Source organism: Talpa europaea, assembly GCF_964194135.1.
Source record: "Talpa europaea genome assembly, chromosome: 6".
NCBI classification, from domain to species: Eukaryota; Metazoa; Chordata; class Mammalia; order Eulipotyphla; family Talpidae; genus Talpa; species Talpa europaea.
The window spans coordinates 26,018,241-26,038,536 of NC_140072.1; the positions used below are offsets into that span (position 1 = coordinate 26,018,241).

The following is a 20,296-nucleotide window of genomic DNA, read 5'->3' on the forward strand; positions in this document are numbered from 1 at the left end:
TCTTACACGTCACTGTCCATTTTTTATTTGAGATACAAACTGCACATGTTGAAAGACTTGTGTTTTTCTAAAATGGTATCACTAACATTTAATAGCTTGAAGTCATGTGCTATGTCAATTTTCCAAATGTTTCTGAGCTAGAATGAAATTCATCTGCATATGAATAGTAGAAAATGTTCCCACTTACAATGTACACCCATATCTTTAGTAAGTTGAAATCTGTGATTTCAAAAGAGGTTCCTTTGGGACTCTCGTTGAACTACTTTAATAGATTATCGTCTCCAGAATTGTCTATAACTGATGTGACATATATAATCTGTAAGGCATTATGTAACTATTACACCATAATCATCAGTGTCAAAGAGCTTTTATAAAAATTGACAATACTATTCTGGTAATTTACCAGTGTCTCTAGATCTTTAAATACTCTTGTAAGAAATAGAATTTTACTGTGGTTTCCTTAATGAAATGATCTTTCCTACTCTAATGTAAGCCATTTCAAATGCTATAATTTATCATTCTTTACAAGTTAGGTCACAGAAACTGAACAAGTTCATTTACTGCCTAAGCTATTCTCACTCAGGGTTACTATGGTAACATTGAAGACAGTTTCATTTCTGACTTGTACATGAATTACTTGAAGATTGATCCAAAAGATAAGTCACTTAGTACAAAACTCATTATCAATAATCGATATGCATCATTTCACCCTTAATATAGGTGTCTGCATTTAACACCCACTCTTTCTTTTTACAATCCAAGAACATGAATTCCTAGTGTATAACCCTCTTCTTAGTGTAAATGTGTCAGCTGAGTATCTTTTCTATAGGGACTTTAAATATAGTTGCTCTCCAACCTTCAAGATATCATTTCTCACTTCTCTAGTTACATTTAATTTTACAAATAAATTAGACAAAAAGTAGAAAAATAGCAACTAATCTTTAAAGGGTTATCAGAGGTTTGTCTGGTGTTGTGTGTTCTCAGTTTAGCCCATTCCTACAGTTTTTCATTTCAACCCTCAAAAAAATCATGGGGTGCTCTTTATCAGTGTTCTCCACCATCCAACATCTACCCAACTACCTCTGGAGGCAATTAGGTTATTTAGACCCCTCATGTGGACACATAAATATGGATTTTAAAATGATCATCCTTACCTAATTCTGCATGATGTTTTGCTTTAATAAAACCCCCAACTCGGGGTCTCCCTCGTGGCACAGGTGGTTGAGCGCCGCACTGTGAAGCTGTCCGCAGCCTCTGCTGTGCAGGTTCGATCCTGGCCAGCCAGCAAGAATCCCACATGGTGGGGTAGACCTCTCCTGTCTCACCCTCTGTTCCCCTAAGCAGTGTATTTTGGTCACTCTGCCTGTTCTGTTCCCCGCTCTGTCTCTGGTGAATCCTCTCACCCTCCTGCGCATCTGGCCTATACCCCAGTTCTTGTAGAAATAAATAAAAAATCTATTAAAAAATATAAAAAACCCAACCCAACTCTCTTTTCTGTTATTTATAGTTAGTAATAATTCAAATGCTATTAAGTGTAAGCAAAACTTTTTAACTGACCTATTTTTCTCTGTCTAGAACAAAGAAAACAAACAATCACACCAGTCTCCCATAACTTTATGAGTTATTATTTACATTTTTGGACCAGTCACATTTCCAAATATCATCTCTCTACAAGGTGGAATAACAGTCAAAGCCTATGTAGACCCAAGGGGTACAAATGGAGTCTCTAGCTAAAAGGCTTAAAATGTTCTATCTAGAAAGAAACAGGTGGCCCTCTTATTTCAGACATTCAGAGCAGTCATGCACACCTAGGAGCTTCAGTTCCATTTTCACAGCAATGATTTTTACTACCTGCTAATGAGATAATCCCTTATTTTAAATACTACTATTCCTAGGATGACAAGAGCTGGGATAAATGAATACAAAATCAGAAAGTTTGCAGTGAACCTAGATGTTGCACCCGGGCAGATTCTTTCAATGAAGTCAGTTCCTTGAGTGGAGACACACAGTGAATTAGCTGTCACAGAGTCATTTGAGCTGCCTGCCAGGGAAAAGATTCACAATGTCAGAGATGGGAATTCCAGAAAATTTAGTTAACAAGTATTTACCAAATGCCCAACAGATGCACAATATTTACACGAAGGGCTGAGCACCCTGCTAACTAGACTTCTTCATAAAAGATATAGGGCATTTTAGAGAGCTCAGATTTCATTATTAGGCAATATAACTGAGTTTTCTAGCCTTGGCTTCATTTGAAGGTGGAAATGGGTTTGTTTCCATTGGGGTATTTATTCATTACCAGAGTAGTGCTAAAAACCAAGACCACCTAGCCTTGACTATTTCAGGATACTGACATCAAAACCTAACAATCTGCCTTGTCTTTAGTTGTCTTTACAGACTGGCTCAGTATTCCACTGTCCAGAAGGATCTTGTTATATTCCCATTGCCCTTTAGTGTACTGGGGGAACAGACTTTGGCTTTACCTCGCTATCCATTATGTACATTTGGGGGAACAAGAAACCACTGAAACCTGCTTCTGCCTATTCAGTAGATACAGAAATTGATTCCATCCAGAATATATTTGACTTTATCTGAGTGCACAATAGGTCTTTCGTTTTCTGAAGACATCAGAGTGGCCTTGCAATACTGACCTTTGATAGGTAGCTATCAAAGAATATAAGATCACTACTTATATTCTTTCATTTTAAAAATCAGAGGAAATGTATAATGAAATAAATTTTGAATTTATTTCAAAATAAGGTTTTTGAGTGAGTATGACATAGCTTTTATTTTAAAAAAAAAATCCCTCAGGAATTTGTTTCCTAAAAATAATATTTAAAAATAATATTCTAAAATAGAATACTTACCACAAGTGAAAGTCTGTCCATAGAATTCATTGACTACAAGAATCTCACAACAGTATTTTTGGAATGTAAAATAAGTGAAGATTTTAAAAGGAATAGGCATATCTTCTACATTTCTTTAAAAAAAAAGAAAAAGAGAAATGAAATTCAATAGACTCTGGTAATAGTCCAGTCAAATGAAGAAAAAGGTAACCCTTACTGTATGTTTCCCCAACACAAACATCATTTTTCATCTCTCATTACAGAAATCATACTCACTATAAAAACCTTTAAACAATGCTGAGAAATATAAGAAAATATCGCTGACCAGAAATAACTATCGTTAACATTTTGGTGATGTATATAACATGTATATGTGTGTTTGTAAAATTTTTTACACGTAGAATTAAAACTCTTCATGCTTTTTCCCAACCAGATTCTTTTTTTCAATCAAACATGTCTTAGACCAAGTCAGTAAGCATATAGCTCCCCATTATTTTAAATCACAGCTCAGTGGTCCATGATATTAGAAAACTTAATTTAGCAATGCCCTGTTAATAGGTTGGTGTCTAATTTTTTTTTTTTTGTAAGCACCATTAAGTGTTAAAAAACTTAATTTGATATCGGATGATTTCACTTACAGGAGGAATATAGGGGAACCAAATAAGGCATCAGTGTAAAAAAATAATAACAGTACAAAACACAACAAAACCAAACAAAAACAGACAATTATAAATCAGAGACATCCTGCAGGGGAGGAGGAAGGAGAGGGTTCAGAAGGAGGGAGGGAGGAGCACAGGGGACTGAGGTGATGGTGCACGGGTGCCTTGGGGAAGCAAATTCTATGGGGACTATACCTGGGGCAGGGGGGGGGGAAGCAAATATTGTTTAAAAATGAATAATGATGTAAAAAATAAAAAATAGAGATTTGAGGATGCTCGTGTATGAAGTGATAACTAAACTATAATACAAGAAGGAAAGGGTGAAGAGAGCAAACAGATATTCAATGAGAAAGTGAAATATGTCTCCTCTTGAATCTGTTTCTGGAGAACTTGTGGCCTCCTTAGTCCACTATATAGCTTCTATCATCAACAAATATGCAATGAATTCTTTGTATTTGCAAAACACTAGTTCTAGGTGCTTGAAGAATTCAAACAATATATCCTATCTCTAAAGAACTCACAATGTAGTTGGGGACAGAGAATATATATCCTTGAAACTCTAAAAATACACATTGGTAAATACCCAGTTCTAAGAAAGTACAAAAACCCAGTACCACATGTCCATGACAGTCCTGTCTTTAGTATTTATGGTTTCACCTACTCCCAAGTGACCCCCAAACTCCATGACTTTCCATTCCTTGCAATGTTCTAAGGCATTAAAGTTAATTGGCTACATTGAGAGACTGCTAACTGGAAAAGATAGGTAGGAATCCAGGGAGAAAACAAGGGGAGAGGACACTAGGTAGACAGAATGGAGATCAAGGGCTGCATGTGGGACGGAATGGACCAGAAAGGAAAAGAATCTGAAATGGAAGCAGTGGGAGGTGAGTTTGAATTGATAGCTGAGAACCAGCCATTTTGGGGCCTTGAAGTAGGTTGACAATTAAGGACTATGAGAAAGGTTATATTGAAATCAGTGTTTCAAGAAAATTAATGTGACACCAGCAAGTAGGATGGACCAGAATAAGAACAGATGAAGAACAGCAAAAAAGCAGGAAGGCTACAGCAGAAAGTTCAGGTATGAGATGACACAGACCTGGAATAGAATATTGGCCCAGGGAGGAGCACTCCCTAGCCATCTAGAGTGTCACCTCCCTGAGGTAAGAACTACTTGCCTTCATCTTGCACTGCACCACTCAAGGCGAAACAATAAAACTCCACTTGATTCGTGGTTTGACATCAAAAAAGAAAACCAGCAATCCAGGAAGAGAAAGTAATCATTCATTTATTCACTTAATTCAACAAACTCATTTTGCAAATCTGTTGAGGGCCTTGTGCTGGCTACTGAAACAAACAGTGATGGATAAGACACAGCTGCTGCCCTCATGAGGCTGACTGTCAAAGAATGACTGTTACAGCAGCTGTGGATGATGGGCTCTGAGAGAAAACGGGAGAAAGGGAGAGCTTCCTGGCTAAGGGAACCCTGGGCCGGCTTTGTGCAGATGTCAGAGGGAGGCACAATCAGGGACAAACATCGAGAAAAACTAGGCTGAGTAGATATCTTTAAAGTGCCTTCAAAAGGGAGGACCCACACAAGTGTAAGTACTGACACGAGACTATATTGTTAGAAGGGAGAAATGCTTATGTACTGTACTTCATGATAGTATGAGCTCATGTTTATTAAACATTACATTAAAAAGTCTGACAAGATATACAACCCAAATTTAACCTGGGTTGTGATACTTCAGTTAACTTTTACTTTCTTCAGTTAACTTTTACATTTCCCCCCGCAAGAGTGTGCATTTCCATTTCTGTTTAAGGAGGTGGCAGCCCAAAGCACAAATGTCGCAGGCAGTTAGTCAGGATGGATGATGACTTGAGGGATAAATATAAACTCTATTACTAGGAGGTTGATGTGGCCTTCAACAATGGAATTTCAGTTCAGTGTTGGGAGTGGAAGCCAGGCTAAGCCTGGGGACATTGAGATTTTGCAAAGAACCCAAGAGCATTTGGTGATAATTAACCACTGCCTCCCTTTTAAGAACAATTAGTCCCTTTTCTTAAAAACCAAATCCATGAAATAGTGCCAGACTGATCAGAGCACATATTGATTCAAATATGAAAAAGGAGAAGCTGCCCAAGGTTGGTGCGTACCCTGCTAGCTGGCTTGGCTGCAACCTTGGGATGGTGTGATTTGTGCATTTTTCATAGATGCTAACAATCCACTTCAGCAACGTAGATAAATACAATGCAGCGGTGTCATTGTGAAAAACAACAAAAACTCCCTGACTGATCAAAACCTAGCTCTCTTATATAAGTCACTGCAGCTTAGGAAGTGTTTTTACTTCAGATGAGTTAAAAACACTTTGGAAGTGTTTTTACTTCATTCATTCCTCACAGTCCCAGAGGCAGTTATCCTCATCTTTATAAGCAAAGACACAAATTTAGCTAGAAAAGCGACTTGCCCACGGTCATGTCTCAGCAAAGTGTTGGAGGGAGCCTGACTCCTAGGTCAGCTCTCCCTTTGGGAAGCAAAGTGCATCCTGAGTCTTCACAGTGGTGTGACTGGAGCAAAGTCAAGTCTGAGCTTAGTTTTCCTGCCTAAACATATGAGATGCTCCGTCATTTTTTGTTGTTGTTTATTTGATTTTTAGGTCAAAAAGCCTGTTTCACATTTCCTCAGGAATACATACTTATTAGATCCTACTCACATCCCCTGCCTAGGATCACTGTTACCCTTCTAAAATTCTCCACCCTTCCTGCTACCACTTTTTAAAAATGTGTGTGTGTGTGTTTTCTTGGTTATAAAATGATGGCTGTCCACTATAGAAAATTCACAAAATATGGTAAATATTAATAAAAATGAAATAAAATAGATGTCACCTGGAGATAATTACTATTAGCATTTGCTATGTATGTGTCCTTCTAGACATGATAACGTTCTTGAGCAGTCTTTTATCCTTGGCTCTTATCTTATTTTTCTTCCTTTGTAAAAATAAGTGGGAATTGAAAATACAACAGTTCCAGGGCAGAAATGAACTAAGTGCAAGCTATTTACCCTGTCATATAGGCTCTGAGAAATAATAATTAGTAAGCACTATAAATATTTCAGACTCTAAGGTGATACCTTTAACTGATATCACAGAACTCTCCTCTGGGATTCCTTATAACAGTCGCTATTAGGTGATCATTCAGAACACATCATGCCAAGGCATGTACAATTGGAATCAGCATATCTTACCTCATGAATCCAGATCCCACGAGCACTCCAGCAATGCACAGAAGAGCCACTACACTGTTGACCACATTGGGGTTTTGGACCATACCAAGTAGCACGAGAGTTAGAAGTTCACCAATTAAGTGGGGGACAAACAGAGCAGCAGAGAAATATCCAAATCTGGCAACCTCGGGGTATAAGCCCAGAGTCCTGGAAAAACATGAAGTTTTCAGTTTCCTCTCCAAGGGTTAGCATTTAAGGGGGAAACCTTAAAACCTCATGTGCCTTCTACAAACAAATCCATGATAGTTAGTGGATGGGAAGAGTTTTCTAGGCAAGTCTAATTTCCTTTTGTAGGGTCTTTTCAGAATAGCCAACAGTTGGAACCATTTATTACCTCAAGTTATTTTTGTTGGCTTCAATTCAATTGGAGCCAACTCCATTTATAACTTTTGTAACTCCATTTCTCATAGGGAAATAGTGAACCACTTAGTCAATGGTCACAACTAGCTGCAATTAGCAGTGTTGTTGAATTCCCTCCATGACTATCCTCTGCTCCTAGCTGCTAGCCTCCTCCCTGATGCTAAGGGCTCACCCGACCCGACTCTCAGCCCTGCTTTCTCTGAACCGCATCCTATTATGTGTCGTCGCTGTCAGCATGAAGACTGTTCACTGCTTTCATCCTCAACCAGACTAGCCCTCTATCAACCCCTTCCCCTGGCTGGACCTTCAACACGTCCCTTCCTTCTTACATTCCTTTCACAAAGTAGCCCTTCCCCGATGACAGCAAGTCCTCAACAACCATTAGGCATGGCTGCTCTTTCTTCCATTTGTTTGATACCCGCCCCGCCCTACACTCTTCAAGGCTAGGGTCTTGATGAACCATAATATCAGTGACGCCTAATTAGGTAACTTGGTCAATTCCAGGGACTCCATTCACCAAGTCTTGATCACTCATTGTCTTGCACTTAAATATTACTCAAAACTGTTTCACCTAAAAGATTTCAGATTCTAAAAATGCCCTCTCTGATCATGGCCTCTCTCCTGTCTCGGTGGGTGGGGGAGGGGGATCAAATTTAAAGCAGAATCCAATTCTGAGACTCCGCCGGTTAAGCAATCTTCAAAGTAATGCCTACAATGTGATCCTGGACCAGGCTGTGTAGAGAGATTCTAAACTCATGAGGTCTGAGATTTTCAGCCAACCTGGTTTTACTCAAAAATAATCAGATTTTTTAAATTTTCTCCTAGATCATTTGCCTGAATAAACAGGCCTGTCATTTACATCATGTATCAGGGATTCTGCATGTTGCCAAGTGTCCGAGAATATGGAGGCCTCGTCGCAGTAGCAAGGAGGGTGGCCCTGCCATGGCCCAGCAGAGAGAATCCACACTCCTGCTGACATGGAGCAAACAACTCTGCCACTGTCACTCTCTAAAGTGACATCTACTTCACAGAACCTGCACTAAGAGCTTGCAGCTCTTCGTCTAGGAGATTAAACTAATCTAGCCCTCCTTTATCTTTTACTTCTATGTCACTTAATTTATACTGATGATTCATATCACACATCATGGGTCTTCATGCTGGCTAAGGTTAGGAGCACCTGCATGTGGATCCAGTGGTCTGAGCAATGATAGTATCTCAAGAACTTCTCAAAGTTCTTTCTTGAGCTGATGGGCTGGGCACCTTTACAACCTAGTGAAGTCACTGAAGCCATCTTAAGCCATAAGGATGGGGGAAGACACACCTGTGACACCAAATCACGCAAATATCTTAACATTTTTAGATTTATGTCTCTTAAAAGCATTGTCTACAAGCACCAATCACACCTAACAGCATCAGGGACGCTTTGTGGTTTCCCCAGATCCTCTTCCCGTAGTCACTGATTCCTCAGGGCCCCCTGACCCAGGCCAGCTGTGATGTCCCAGGTCTGTCCATGAACCTTATAGCAGCCAGAGGGCGGGTCATGCTTAGCTACCTGGGAGTAGTCCCTCACTGCCTCTGTACCTGTTCCAGCTACTTCAGTGCCCGCTTCTCAGGCAGGGCCTACCACGAATGTGGGACACACTATTCCCTGGCACAAAGACTCACACTAGTCTCTCATGCCCCATATGGTCAGTGGTTGGGTTCTTTTATTTCTCTTGAAGAACAGGACTTTGGAGATTGATGGGCAAAGACACACCCTTCAGAGCAGAGGGCAAGGAGTAGTGCACCCTATTGCACTCCTATAAGTCCCACTGGCCATCTGGCACCCTCTGGGAGGCCTGGACACCCTTAAACACACCCTTACCAGTAGCATGCGCTGCTGAAAATCATGGTGGCAACAACGCTGAAGGGGAGGGCATGCAACACATAGGCCAAGAGCATCTGCCACTTCTGGTAGAGGCCGTCCTGGCTCTCCTGGTCGCTGATGGCTCGCAGCACAGGAACTGGGCATGGAAGGCAGGTTTCAGAACAGTCAGTCACTACACAGAGGGAGGTCTAGCCCAAGATGAACTGGAGGTCTGTCAGGGCTAAAGTGTGAGGCCGAGCTGGGGCTCCCTAGTGATGGAAAGAGGGGCCTGTCATCCATACAACAAGAAATATGCCCCACCCAGCAAATTCTACACTCTATCTGAATTACAACACAGTTGCAAAAGTTGCCCTAATTTATTTCCTGCTGTCAAAGTGGGAGGGAGGTGTGTCACCAATTCAAGGAACACATGCAGATGGGGGACAAATGAGTGGTGTGAGGTGCTTAGCCCTCTTTGAGAAGGATCTTGGCCCCCACAGAAGCCTGTATGTTACTCTTGCTCCCAAAGGGTGAGAAGAGCCTGGCAGACACAGAGGCTACCAGCCTCTCCATCTCTAGAACCAACTTGCAGAAGAATCGTCTTTCCCGCTTATGCCCTCAACCTAGTATGAAATTTTGGGAATCCCTCTAAACATCTTTTTCCTGCATACACTGTAACATCTGGACTCCCAGTGAGTTTGAAAATCAGGTACTGGCTCTCCCAAAGTATGTTCCCAAAAGAATTTTAACAGTGCAAAGTTGGCAAAGAATCCAGGCCCCCACAGGCTGCTCATCCTAATGGTCAAGATAGGAATCCAGGAATGATCTTTTGAAGAAAAACTCTTCCCAGACCCTACCCGATTAGCATCTCATAATTTTATGTTTACCTGCATCCTTCTAGAGACCCTCAGAGAGTTCCACCTAGCGAGCTAATTCACACAAAGGTGTCAGCAACGCAATACAGTGACCTTTCTCCAGAGAGAACTTGGAGAGGGCCAAGTTTAGCTCAGAGAAATAATCTTATAATGGTGGAATCTTGCAAGGTGCTGGGTGGACAGGGAGATATTCAGGGAGAAGGGAAGACCCCACTTTTGGACCTCCTGGGCATGGCACTTACACAGATTCACTCCGTTGAGCATGCCTGTATACGGGGTGGCCCCCACGAACTGGTACATGACACCCAGGCGGTCTTGGACAGCACCAGTTAGCACATCGTTCTGGACCCGCAGAAGGTAGAAAATGATGAACAAACCCATGATCAAATTCTGAACGAGACGCATAATCACTGCCAGCTTATTTCTCATTAAGTTCCGCGTCACTCTCCTAGAAGCAGAACATCCCTGTTTTAATTCCTTTTCTTTTACTGGTGGATGTCCGACCACCTAAGATGGGGCATGGCTCTTACCTCAAGAGAACACACAGTTTAGAGAGAGCTCCAGGAGAATCTTTGGTCTTGAAAGGAATCATTGGTAATGTTTTCAGGTGTTTTGTTCTTTCAATACTCTCCAAGGTTTTGTGATAAATAGCTGATTCTTTGTAAGAAGCTCCAATCATCTGGACTCTCTTGTAGGTTTCTATTTCCCGTTCTTTGCTTTGGGTATCCACTGATGTCAAGTCCACTGAAAATTTTTCCCCAAGGAAATGACCCATGTGTTTTTAAATGCCCATATTCATAAATAAGCACAGACACACACACACACACACACACACAATGGCTAATACTGTGTTTCATCATTGATTTAGGAGTAGCCATAAACCTCACCCCATCATAATAATACCATTGTTAATGCCCACCTATAAAACCAAAAGGTTGTCTGGAGGAATTCAGACACTCGGTGAACTTTCCTCTGACAAAGTGCTCAATTTAGGAGAGATGCCCCTTCTCATTCTGATAAGTCACCTAAGGCATGTTAATTGACCTGGCCAGATTCACTCCTTGAAGAATAAAAACACCAAACAAGGGGGAAAATAAAACCCACAAGTGCTGGTGTCACCCAGGCAGAACTCTAAGATGATGAAGTTTAAAAAAACATTTATGTTAGGGAACATGAAAGAAAAACTTACTATAAAAGTCAAAGGGGTTTGAATGTTCAGGACAAGGGTAACCGCAGCCACTGAAGAAATCAAGCATTTCTACTGGTGCCCCGCAGAAAACCAGCTCTCCGCTGCTCAGAATGGCGATTTTGTCAAAGAGCTGATTAGACAACAGATGATGTTAGTGTATAATCAGGCCATATGCCCGTAGGAATATAAGATTCCAAGCAGTCAGTCCTTTGGCCACATGGGCCACGCATATGTCCGTCCTGTATCCATAGGTGAGAAGGTGTGTCCTGTTCTTTTCAGCCTGATTTGCCACTCTGGATGGTGCTGCTTCCAAGTCTAAGAGCTGGATGATCAAATAGCATCAGGCACTCTCTAGTGCTTCCACAAGCACTGCATTCTCAGTTTGAAAAACTGCAGTGACTTCAATTTTAACATTGACAGGCTATGCTAGCCTGTGCACAGCGTCACATCAGGGGTAAAGGAGAACCACTGGATCTGGTTAGGGGACATGGGTTTGAGTCCCAGCTGCATCACTCTGTGAGTGATCTTGGACAAAAAATTTTACATCTCAACTCTGCATCCATAAAAGACAAATAAAAGCTCCCTTAGGGCCTCCCCAGTGGCACAGCAGTTGAGCGCTGGGTTGTGAAGCTGCCCGCAGCCTCTGCAGCACCGGTTCGATCCCCGGCTGCTCCCCGGCCACCGGAGGAGGGTCCCACATGGCGCGCAGACCTCTCCTGCCGCCCGCTGCTCCCCTCAGCAGTGTACCTTGGTCCTTCTGCCCTGTTCTGCTCCCCGCTCTGGCTCTGGTGAATTCTCTCACCCTCCCGCGCTTCTGACTGTACCCAGTGCTTGTATAAATAAATAAATAAATCTTTTTTTTTTTAAAGGCTCATATATTTAAAAAAAAAGAAAAGAAAAAGAAAAAAAAAGCTCCCTTAAAGGTTTCTGGGAGGATAAAGTGAGGTTTTTGGAAGGAACTTCTATGATTTAGTGGAAGAATGTAGCCTTTGAAGCCAACTGGGCTGTAAGTGCCAATTCCAGCTTTTACTACTGTGTGATATTGGCTCAAATTTGTATCATTTCTGCTTCACTCTTCTCTGTAAAGTGCTGATACCGACCTCCTAGGACTGTTGCACAGATTTACGATCTTAGTGTATCGAAGGCACTTGATACTTGGGAGGTGCTGAAAGACGTGATTGCTACCCTTTGCCCATCCCATATCAGGACCCATTGACGGCAGCTGCCCTGGTTTCACGGGTACTGATCTCTACCCCATGATCCTCAGCTCAACACACACATATCTCCACCCTTGATGAGCTGAGCAGAAGAAATTTGCCCTCTCACCTGGAAGAGCTCAGAGCGGGGCTGGTGGATGGTGAGGATCACGATGCGGTTCCTGCGAGCCAGCTCTGCGAGGAGAACAACGATCTGATTTGCAGTCATGCAGTCCAGGCCTGTGGTTGGCTCGTCAAACAGCATGACCTCTGCAAAGGGTCAGATTCCAGAGTCACTGCCAAGCCTGGACTCTGTGCTTAAAATTCAGAATTCTGAATAATCCCTTATTGAGCTGCCTTGCCTCACCTAAACTGTGCACAGTGAGAGGCACATGCACGTAAACTGGCTTTCATCCTGACTCAGGAGAAAGAACCTGACCTGGGAAGGGCTCAACTCCAGTTCTGGAGTCCAGGAGCAGGAGAGCCCCCGGATCAGGCTTTCATGTGGTACTACGGACAGTTTGGGCTTCCTCCAGGGGACCCTAACAAGGAACAAGGGTTGGGAGGCTGGCACCAAGTTATTTTGTTCAAAAGGCTGAGAGGAGCCTAGTTAAAAAGACATATGCATTTCAAATCTAGCATCTTCTACACTCTCAGGGTCTGTGCTCTGCTAAAAATGCTGACCTGTGAAACAAAGTCTAAGGGGGGACAGGTGTGTGACTCTTAACAGGCTTAACTGTAGGTTATTTCTACCCAAGAGGTGGTGAGGGCTTTTAAAAGCATTCCTTTATATGCCTTCCAGTGAGCAGGCACCATCTGAAGCGCAGGCAGTCTTGCTCTACCCCCGCATGAAGAACATAACGGATTCATCATGTCCACAAGTAATGAGGTCTCTCCTATAGCAGGAGAATCACCAAACCAGGCAGGGGGCTCTAGGGATTGGTTAGCCCATCTTGATAATACCTCCCTCTAAAATGTATACTTTTCAGTGTTTCACTCAAAGTCTTACTTTAATTTCTGCCATTCCACAAATATTTCTAGAATTACCAAAATTTCCTGGCTTTCCACAGCAGACACAGAGGTACTACTCCAGCCAGAGGAGGGCCCAATATCATGTAAGACCCTAATTAAGCATTAAAACACAAATGCAGTGCTTCCAAATTCAAGAGCTGAGTTGTACGTGGATCCTGGAATAGCATCAGGAACTGTGTGGTATTTCCCAAAAACTTGGGTCCCCTGTTTGAAAAACTTCAGTGACTTCAGTTCCACAAAAACACCTTTTCAAATAGAGACTGTGATGAAAGGGCCTGTGAAAGCTGCCCAGGAAGGAGCTTGTAGTAGTTCTGGGTCTCACTTACTGGGGTCCTGCAGGAGTTGGGCTGCGATGGAAACCCGGCGCCGCTCCCCGTTGGAAATACCCCCCAAGTTATAGTTGCCGATCAGTTGATCTGCCACATGGCTCAGACTCAGCTCTGCCATGACTGCTTCCACCTACAGGAGACACAAGGTCCGGGAAGGCTGGTCATTGAGGGTTGCAGTTCCAGTGCATGAGCTCAGAGTGGTGGGGGAGAGGCAAGACACCGCTTCTCAGTGCTCACCACACCCTGGGGAAAGCAGCGTACTGCAATAAAACCCAATCTCCATCACATTACAATAGAATACATGCATCTGATTAATTTTTTTAAGTCCTTAGAGCAACAGAAACCACTTACACCTGTTTTAGGAAAATTTGCAGTGGAACAAAATGGAGTCTTCATCGAATTCTTATTTCAGATGCTACAGTTAATCCTGACCTTAAGGAAAAATCCCCCAAAGGCATATTTACAATATAACTTACTTTTTCAATGTCTGATTTCTGAATCTTCATTAAAATCAGTGTATGTAAAAAAACAAAACAAAACACCAATTTGGTTTGGATTAAACCTGGTGTCTCTTGTGTAACCCAAGTCCTGGAGTCCCATGTGATCAGTCTTAGTGTGGTATTGCACCAAAGAAATAAAGCCCAACTATCAAACAAGTAACTGAAAATAACAATTTCTGTTTCAGTCTCTTTAAGGATTTTAAAAGAGACTTAGTTTATAACCTACAGCTGCATTTTTTAAAATGTCATTCCCTCAATTCTCCTCACTCTAGGTATATACCCTGCAACTCCCTGAAGCTCCTTCCTAGTCCTCATTCTCAACTCGCCCACAATAACTGAAGAAAATTCTTCCCTTGTTCTCTAACCCAGAGGCTGGTCTTTTTCCTTCCTCTCTGTCTTTCCTTCAATTGATCCCCTCTCCAGAAAAACTTCCATGATGTTGATGTCCGCCCCCGCCCCACCTTCCTGATGACCCTGTCTGCTTATCACCCTGTGGGAGAGCAAATGGAAAGAAACTGAGAACACTTATATATGGCAATGAATTTTTCTCCAGTACACATCTAATGAGATTTGTGTTAATTCTATAATGAAAAAAGGAAATAAAAGACTGAATTTAAAAATAACAAACTGGACTGGAGTAAAAGAGGGAGTGATATATGGAACAGAGTTCCAAAGGAGACAATGGTTGGGGTTAATAGCACAACTGAAAGCTGCTATTTTATCAGCGGTGCCTGATAAAAATAGGGCAGCTCATTGCTCTCTGGGCTCAGAAGGACAACTCCATTGGCGCTTCCACGGCACTAAAGAAAGGCCAGTCTTATAGCCTGAAATGCAGGTGGAAATTTGTGCCCCGAGAAGAACCTCACTAAGGCCTGAGAGTGGGGAAGCCCCAGAAGAAGATATACCTGCTCCCTGGCCGCTCTGAGAGCCTAATTCCAGGGAATTGTGCTTGCTTGGCAGGTAGCATCTCTAATCTTCCTCAGTTCCCAGTCTAGCAAAAATGAGACAGTCTTTCCTGGCAAGGTCCCTGTGAGTTTACCTGTGGCTACCTCTAAATTGGGTGCATATAAAGAATCCGTCAGAACCTTGAAAGAGTTGACAATTTAATAGTTCCTTTTCTCACTAGCCTAACCCAGTTTGGATGAGGCACATTCAAGACACCTCAAAGAAAGTTGAGAAAAATTTCAACAGAGCTGCAGGGTGAAGCACAGAAGGGAGCAACCCTATCTGTTCAATCACAGAGCTCACCTGGAACAGAAAAGTGTGCAAGCCACATGAGAACTCAAATATTTTAGTAGCTACATTTTAGGACATGGGAAAAACAGGAGAGAATAATTTTAATAATTTATTTAATCCAACACACCCCAAATATTACCTTTTCAACCTATAAGCAAGAGTTGAAGAACTATTAGTGAGATCATTGACGGTTGTTTTATCAGACAAAATATCGAAAATCTGGGGTGTGTTTCACATCTGGTTGAGGATGGCCCACACTCCAAGTGCCCACAGCCTCCTGGGACCAGTGGCTGCCATACTGGACTGTGCAGGTGTAGACTCTAAAGCGGAGGCGTGAAGGGGAAGCATGCGCAGTGGAGGCAAGCGGAGAAGGGACGTGGAACCATTGGGGTGACCCTGCTTGGGGGCAGGAGCACCCTGGAGCTCAGCCCAGGGCCGCAGGGAGGACCTGCGGGACCCACCTTCTTCTGGAGGAAGCCGGAGGAGCCGCTGCGGATGGCCATCCGGGCCGTGTAGAGCAGCGTCTCGCGCACGGTGAGGCTGCTCAGCAGAGTGTCGCTCTGCGGGAGAGGGAGGCGTCAGCGGCGCCTAGGCCGGCTGCCCAGGCTGGCAGGGCCGGGCCGGGGACGCGCCCACCTGCAGCACGTAGGAGAAGCAGTCCTGGAACTGGTCGCGGTGCAGCGCGCGGCCGTTCACATACACCTCGCCCAGGAGGGTCCCCGTGCGCCGCAGCCTCCCGGACATGGCGTCCAGCAGCGTGGTTTTCCCCGAGCCTGGGAGGCGAGAAGAGAAGGGGGAATCCCTCCGGGAGGCATTGCTGGAATGTCCCAAGTCCCTTCGTGCACCCTCTTCCCGACCTGACTCGCATTATCTTTGGTCACGTGGTCAAACTTGAAGGCCAAGACTTTTCTCTTGTCCAAGCCAGGACTGGAGGGGCTTTGTTTACTGTTTGCTTTGAAAGCTGTTTCTGGTTGACAGCAAGAAAATATAGGATCAGGGCCTCCCCGGTGGTGCAGCGGATGGAACACAGCGCTGTGAAGCTGGCCACAGCCTCTGTAGCGCGGGTTCGATTCCCAGCCGACCAGGGAGAGTCCCACAAGGCGCAGCAGACCTCGCCTGACTCGCCCTCTGCTCCCCTCAGCAGTGTCTTCGGTCTGTCTGCCTGTTCTGTTCCCCACTCTGTCTCTGGTGAATCCTCTCACCCTCTGTGTCTCTGGCCTGAACCCCAGCTATTGTATAAATTAAAAATAAATCTTAAAAAGAAAATATAGGATCAGAATAAAAGAAACACTGGATCTAGGAGTTCTGAGTTTCTTTTTGTGGCCGGTGAGGATGACTGCAAGTTCCCAGATGTGGAACACTGACCACCAGCTACATCAGCATCACCACCACCAGCATGTTGGAAGGCAGATATCAGCTCTGGCCCACATTACTGAATCACATTATACTGATTTTAACAACATCCTGGGTCATCCTTTGCACTTCAGAGTTTGAAAAACACTACTTGAGGGAGTCCTTTGGTAAAGCCAAATAGGTCTCAGGCTGGGCTGAGAGCCCAGCTGGTTGTCATGAACTTCCCACTGAGAAGTTGTGGGGAACTAGTTGCGCCCTGTTGAAGTGACTGGAGGGAGATGTTCCCCTGGTTTGATATTTCCCAGGTGGGAGGTTAGGTGATAAGTACAGGATAAGAAGGCTGCTGGCCCTTCCCTTTCACACTGGACACAGTTTAACACCATCCAGAGGGTTAATGAGACAGGACAGGCATCACCAAGTGTTTCTTATTAAAGGCTGCTACACAGTTAGAATTAATGATGGAGGAAATAGACAGGAAGTTCTGAAGCCTCTGAGAACATAATAAAATTTATTAAGCATGTGATGACTTTTATAAAACCAAGAAACTATGTGTTTTTCTGATGGGTACAAAGATGAATAAACTAATCCCCAGTCACAGCTGTCTTCTCTAACCCATGACTGACAAAACAGAATTAGCCCCAGTGTGTTCTAATAGAGGTCAGGGTAGGGAAGAGAGGAGACTGACTGTAAAGAAATGAAATGTGACTTCACAGGGTTGTCTTTCAAAATGTGCCCTGAAATATCCCAGTCAGGACACCAAGCCTTGTGTGGTTCTTCTAAGAGCCTCTCTAGCCTTACATTTTAGGGATCTAATATTAGGAGCAGGATCAAGCTGCTGACAGCTTAAGCTGTCCTGTCCTAAGCTGACAGAAGTGCCAAATATTCCATGGATTCCCATTGTACTGTTAGGGGGAAAAGGATGCCCCAAAGCTAATTCCATACAGGCTTTGGAACACTACCACTACATCAAAACTGGCCTCCCCTGCCAAATCCACTGGGTCCTTCCCTGTATGCTGTTTGATCTCTCAGCATCTGATACTCCAATATATGATACTGGAACAGCTGATACATCCACTATAACCTCCTGAGACTTCAGACAGAACTACCCAAACAAGCCGCTTCCAGATTTCTAATTCATAGAAAACTAAGAGGAATTAATGTGTCCTATTATTTTAAGTCACTTAGTTTAGGTATTCTTTTTTAAAACATTGAAAATAGGCCTTCCTGGTGGCACAAGGGATTAAGCACTACGAAGCTATCGCCAGCCACTGAAGCATGAGTTCAGTCCCTGGCCAGGGAGCTGACCCACAAAGTACAGCAGACCCCTCCTGTCTCTCCTGCTGCTCCCCTCAGCATTGTATGTTCTGCTCCCCACTCTGTCTCTGGTGAATCCTCTCACCCCTTCCCCACACCTCTGACCTATGTTCCAACTCTTATATGCATAAATAAATAAATCTTTAAAAAAATAAAAGATTGAAAATAGGTAACTAATACAGCCTTTTGTGAACATGTGTCAAATATTTATTAACTCATTAATGAAGGAACCAACAGCATGACAAAGCTCATCCAAAAAAAGATACAAGAAATGAAAATGTGAGTGAGGAAAAGAAGATTGGAATAAGTTGTAAAATTAGACATAAAAATGGTTACTGTCACAGGATATGATCCAAGGATACAGGTAACAAAAGAAAAATTGACAAATTGGACTTCATGAAAAAAATTTTTAATTTGTGCATCAAAAGACACTATGCACAATGTAAAAAGGCAGCCCATAGCATGGGAGAAAGTATTTGCATATTATATATCTGATAAGAGATTGATCTCCAGAATATATAAGCACTTCTAAAACTCAACAACATAAAATAAATAGCCTGGTTCAAAACTGGGTAAAGGACTTGAATAGACTGTCCACAAAGAGCTGCTTCCCAGGCAGCTACACACTCCCTGGAGGCTATAGCAACCCCCCACCTTCAACCCCCAACCCTCCCCAGGCAAGGTGAAGACTAACACTGAATTCAGGTCAAGTGTCTAACCCCAAAGAAAGAGGAAAAAGATGCAGAGCCCAGGAGATAGGCCCCATTGAATCAGTAACATTTAATTCCTTAAAAAAAAAATCGGACCCATAGTATCTTGTTAAGATTTTATAAAGCCAGATACTAATACCTGAACATTATTTTATTCTCTATTCTTTCATGTATGGTTAAAATACATCACACAAAAAAGAAGCAATGAATGGGGGGTCATCTTTGTTTTTGTTTAATTCCCTTTCCTGTCTCAGTGGGGTGCAGACCAGAGAGTTTGCTTTGTTTGCCAAGCACCCAGGCTGCTTGGCTCTGCACTAAGTGACTGTGAAATGTGATAACTTACTTGACAGACAGGGGTGTAAGCTCTTTCAGGGCTCATTCTAGATACTTTGCCTTGCATTTATAGCCATGATTAGATTTTATCCCAATATCTCCCTTGTGGCCTCTTACTACAACTTAAACCTGTTTCTTGCAGGTAATGTTTTAAAGTGTGGGACACTCCTTCCCAGACTTACCTGAGCTCCCCAAGATGCACATGACCTGGCCGCTCTCGATGTACAAGGAGACATCTTTGAGGATCTGCCTGTTCCAACGTTGCCCGCAAGAGGCGAAGTCCCACCACGGCCCAACATGATGGCTTTAAAGGGGAAAGGCAGCGTGGGGTCCTGGAAGGAGCCAGCCAGCCCCACGCCCCCCAGCACTGCTTCCCATCATTTCTTAACAACTTCCTAAATGTTATTTAGCCTCAGTGTCCTCCTATGTAGACACTGGCGGGCTGTGACTAAAGAAGAGCATTTATGTGAAGTGCCTGCCTGGCCCTGCTGCGCACTCCAGCTCTCCAGCTGGGGGAGAGGTGACACCCAGGACACTGTTTATTCCTTCCAGGGACCCCTCATTCCTTCACCTGGCCCCATTATACATTGAGTTCCTACATCCCCCTTCCCTAAGCCCTAGCACCCCCATAGGGTGGTGTGGACAGGAGGGACACAATGGGAAGGAGAGGAAAGGAACGCAAAACAGGGACTGAGCAGAGCACTGGCTGTCACAGCTTCCAGGTCGGTGTGGCCGGGAGGAGGGGCCATTCACCACTGCAGCCCTTCCCCCTCTTCCTTCCACCTCCCTCCGCTAAAGAAGGAGCTCAAAATCTCCATGCATGTCCCCCATTAGTGAGAAAAGCCAGCAGAGGGGGTGAGAGGCCCACTTACCTTGGGCGGACCAGGCCTGTCCCTGACCATAGCTCAAAGCCCAAGTTTCAAGCTCGCAGCAAGGGAAAGAATCTCACTTACCTGACACTGTAAGAGGCATGCAGGATGCCTAGGCTGTGTCTGGACTTTGAAGCTGCTTCAGGGACCTCCTCTGGGGATTGCTGGGAGCCTCTGTTGATTGAGTGTCCCCAGGACCCCCCCGGGGTCAAAGCTGGGAGTTCACTCATGACCAATAGGCAGCAAAGCCTGGCAAAATTTCTGCTCGTCTGACTTTCCCAGCGTGGTCTCAGCTGAGAAGGCAGTGGCCAACTGCCCCACCTGCTCCTCGCCTGGCCAGACAGTCCTTCCTCGGGCCTTTCCAGCAAC

The 20,296-nt window shown here is 43.8% G+C and overlaps 1 protein-coding gene across 1 annotated transcript; it reads right to left on the reverse strand.

Annotated features, from left to right (window-relative positions):
• Window positions 1–1,847: 1,847 nt before the first annotated feature.
• On the reverse strand, window positions 1,848–20,157 carry ABCG5 (ATP binding cassette subfamily G member 5; the record flags this gene model as incomplete). Its single annotated transcript, XM_084235431.1, has 13 exons — window positions 1,848–2,037; window positions 2,864–2,980; window positions 6,747–6,932; window positions 9,010–9,148; window positions 10,109–10,314; window positions 10,397–10,610; window positions 11,056–11,185; window positions 12,382–12,521; window positions 13,610–13,742; window positions 15,810–15,908; window positions 15,985–16,121; window positions 19,241–19,362; window positions 20,012–20,157. 13 exons carry the CDS (start codon window positions 20,155–20,157, stop codon window positions 1,848–1,850), a joined length of 1,959 nt encoding a protein of 652 aa, XP_084091557.1.
• Window positions 20,158–20,296: the final 139 nt, after the last annotated feature.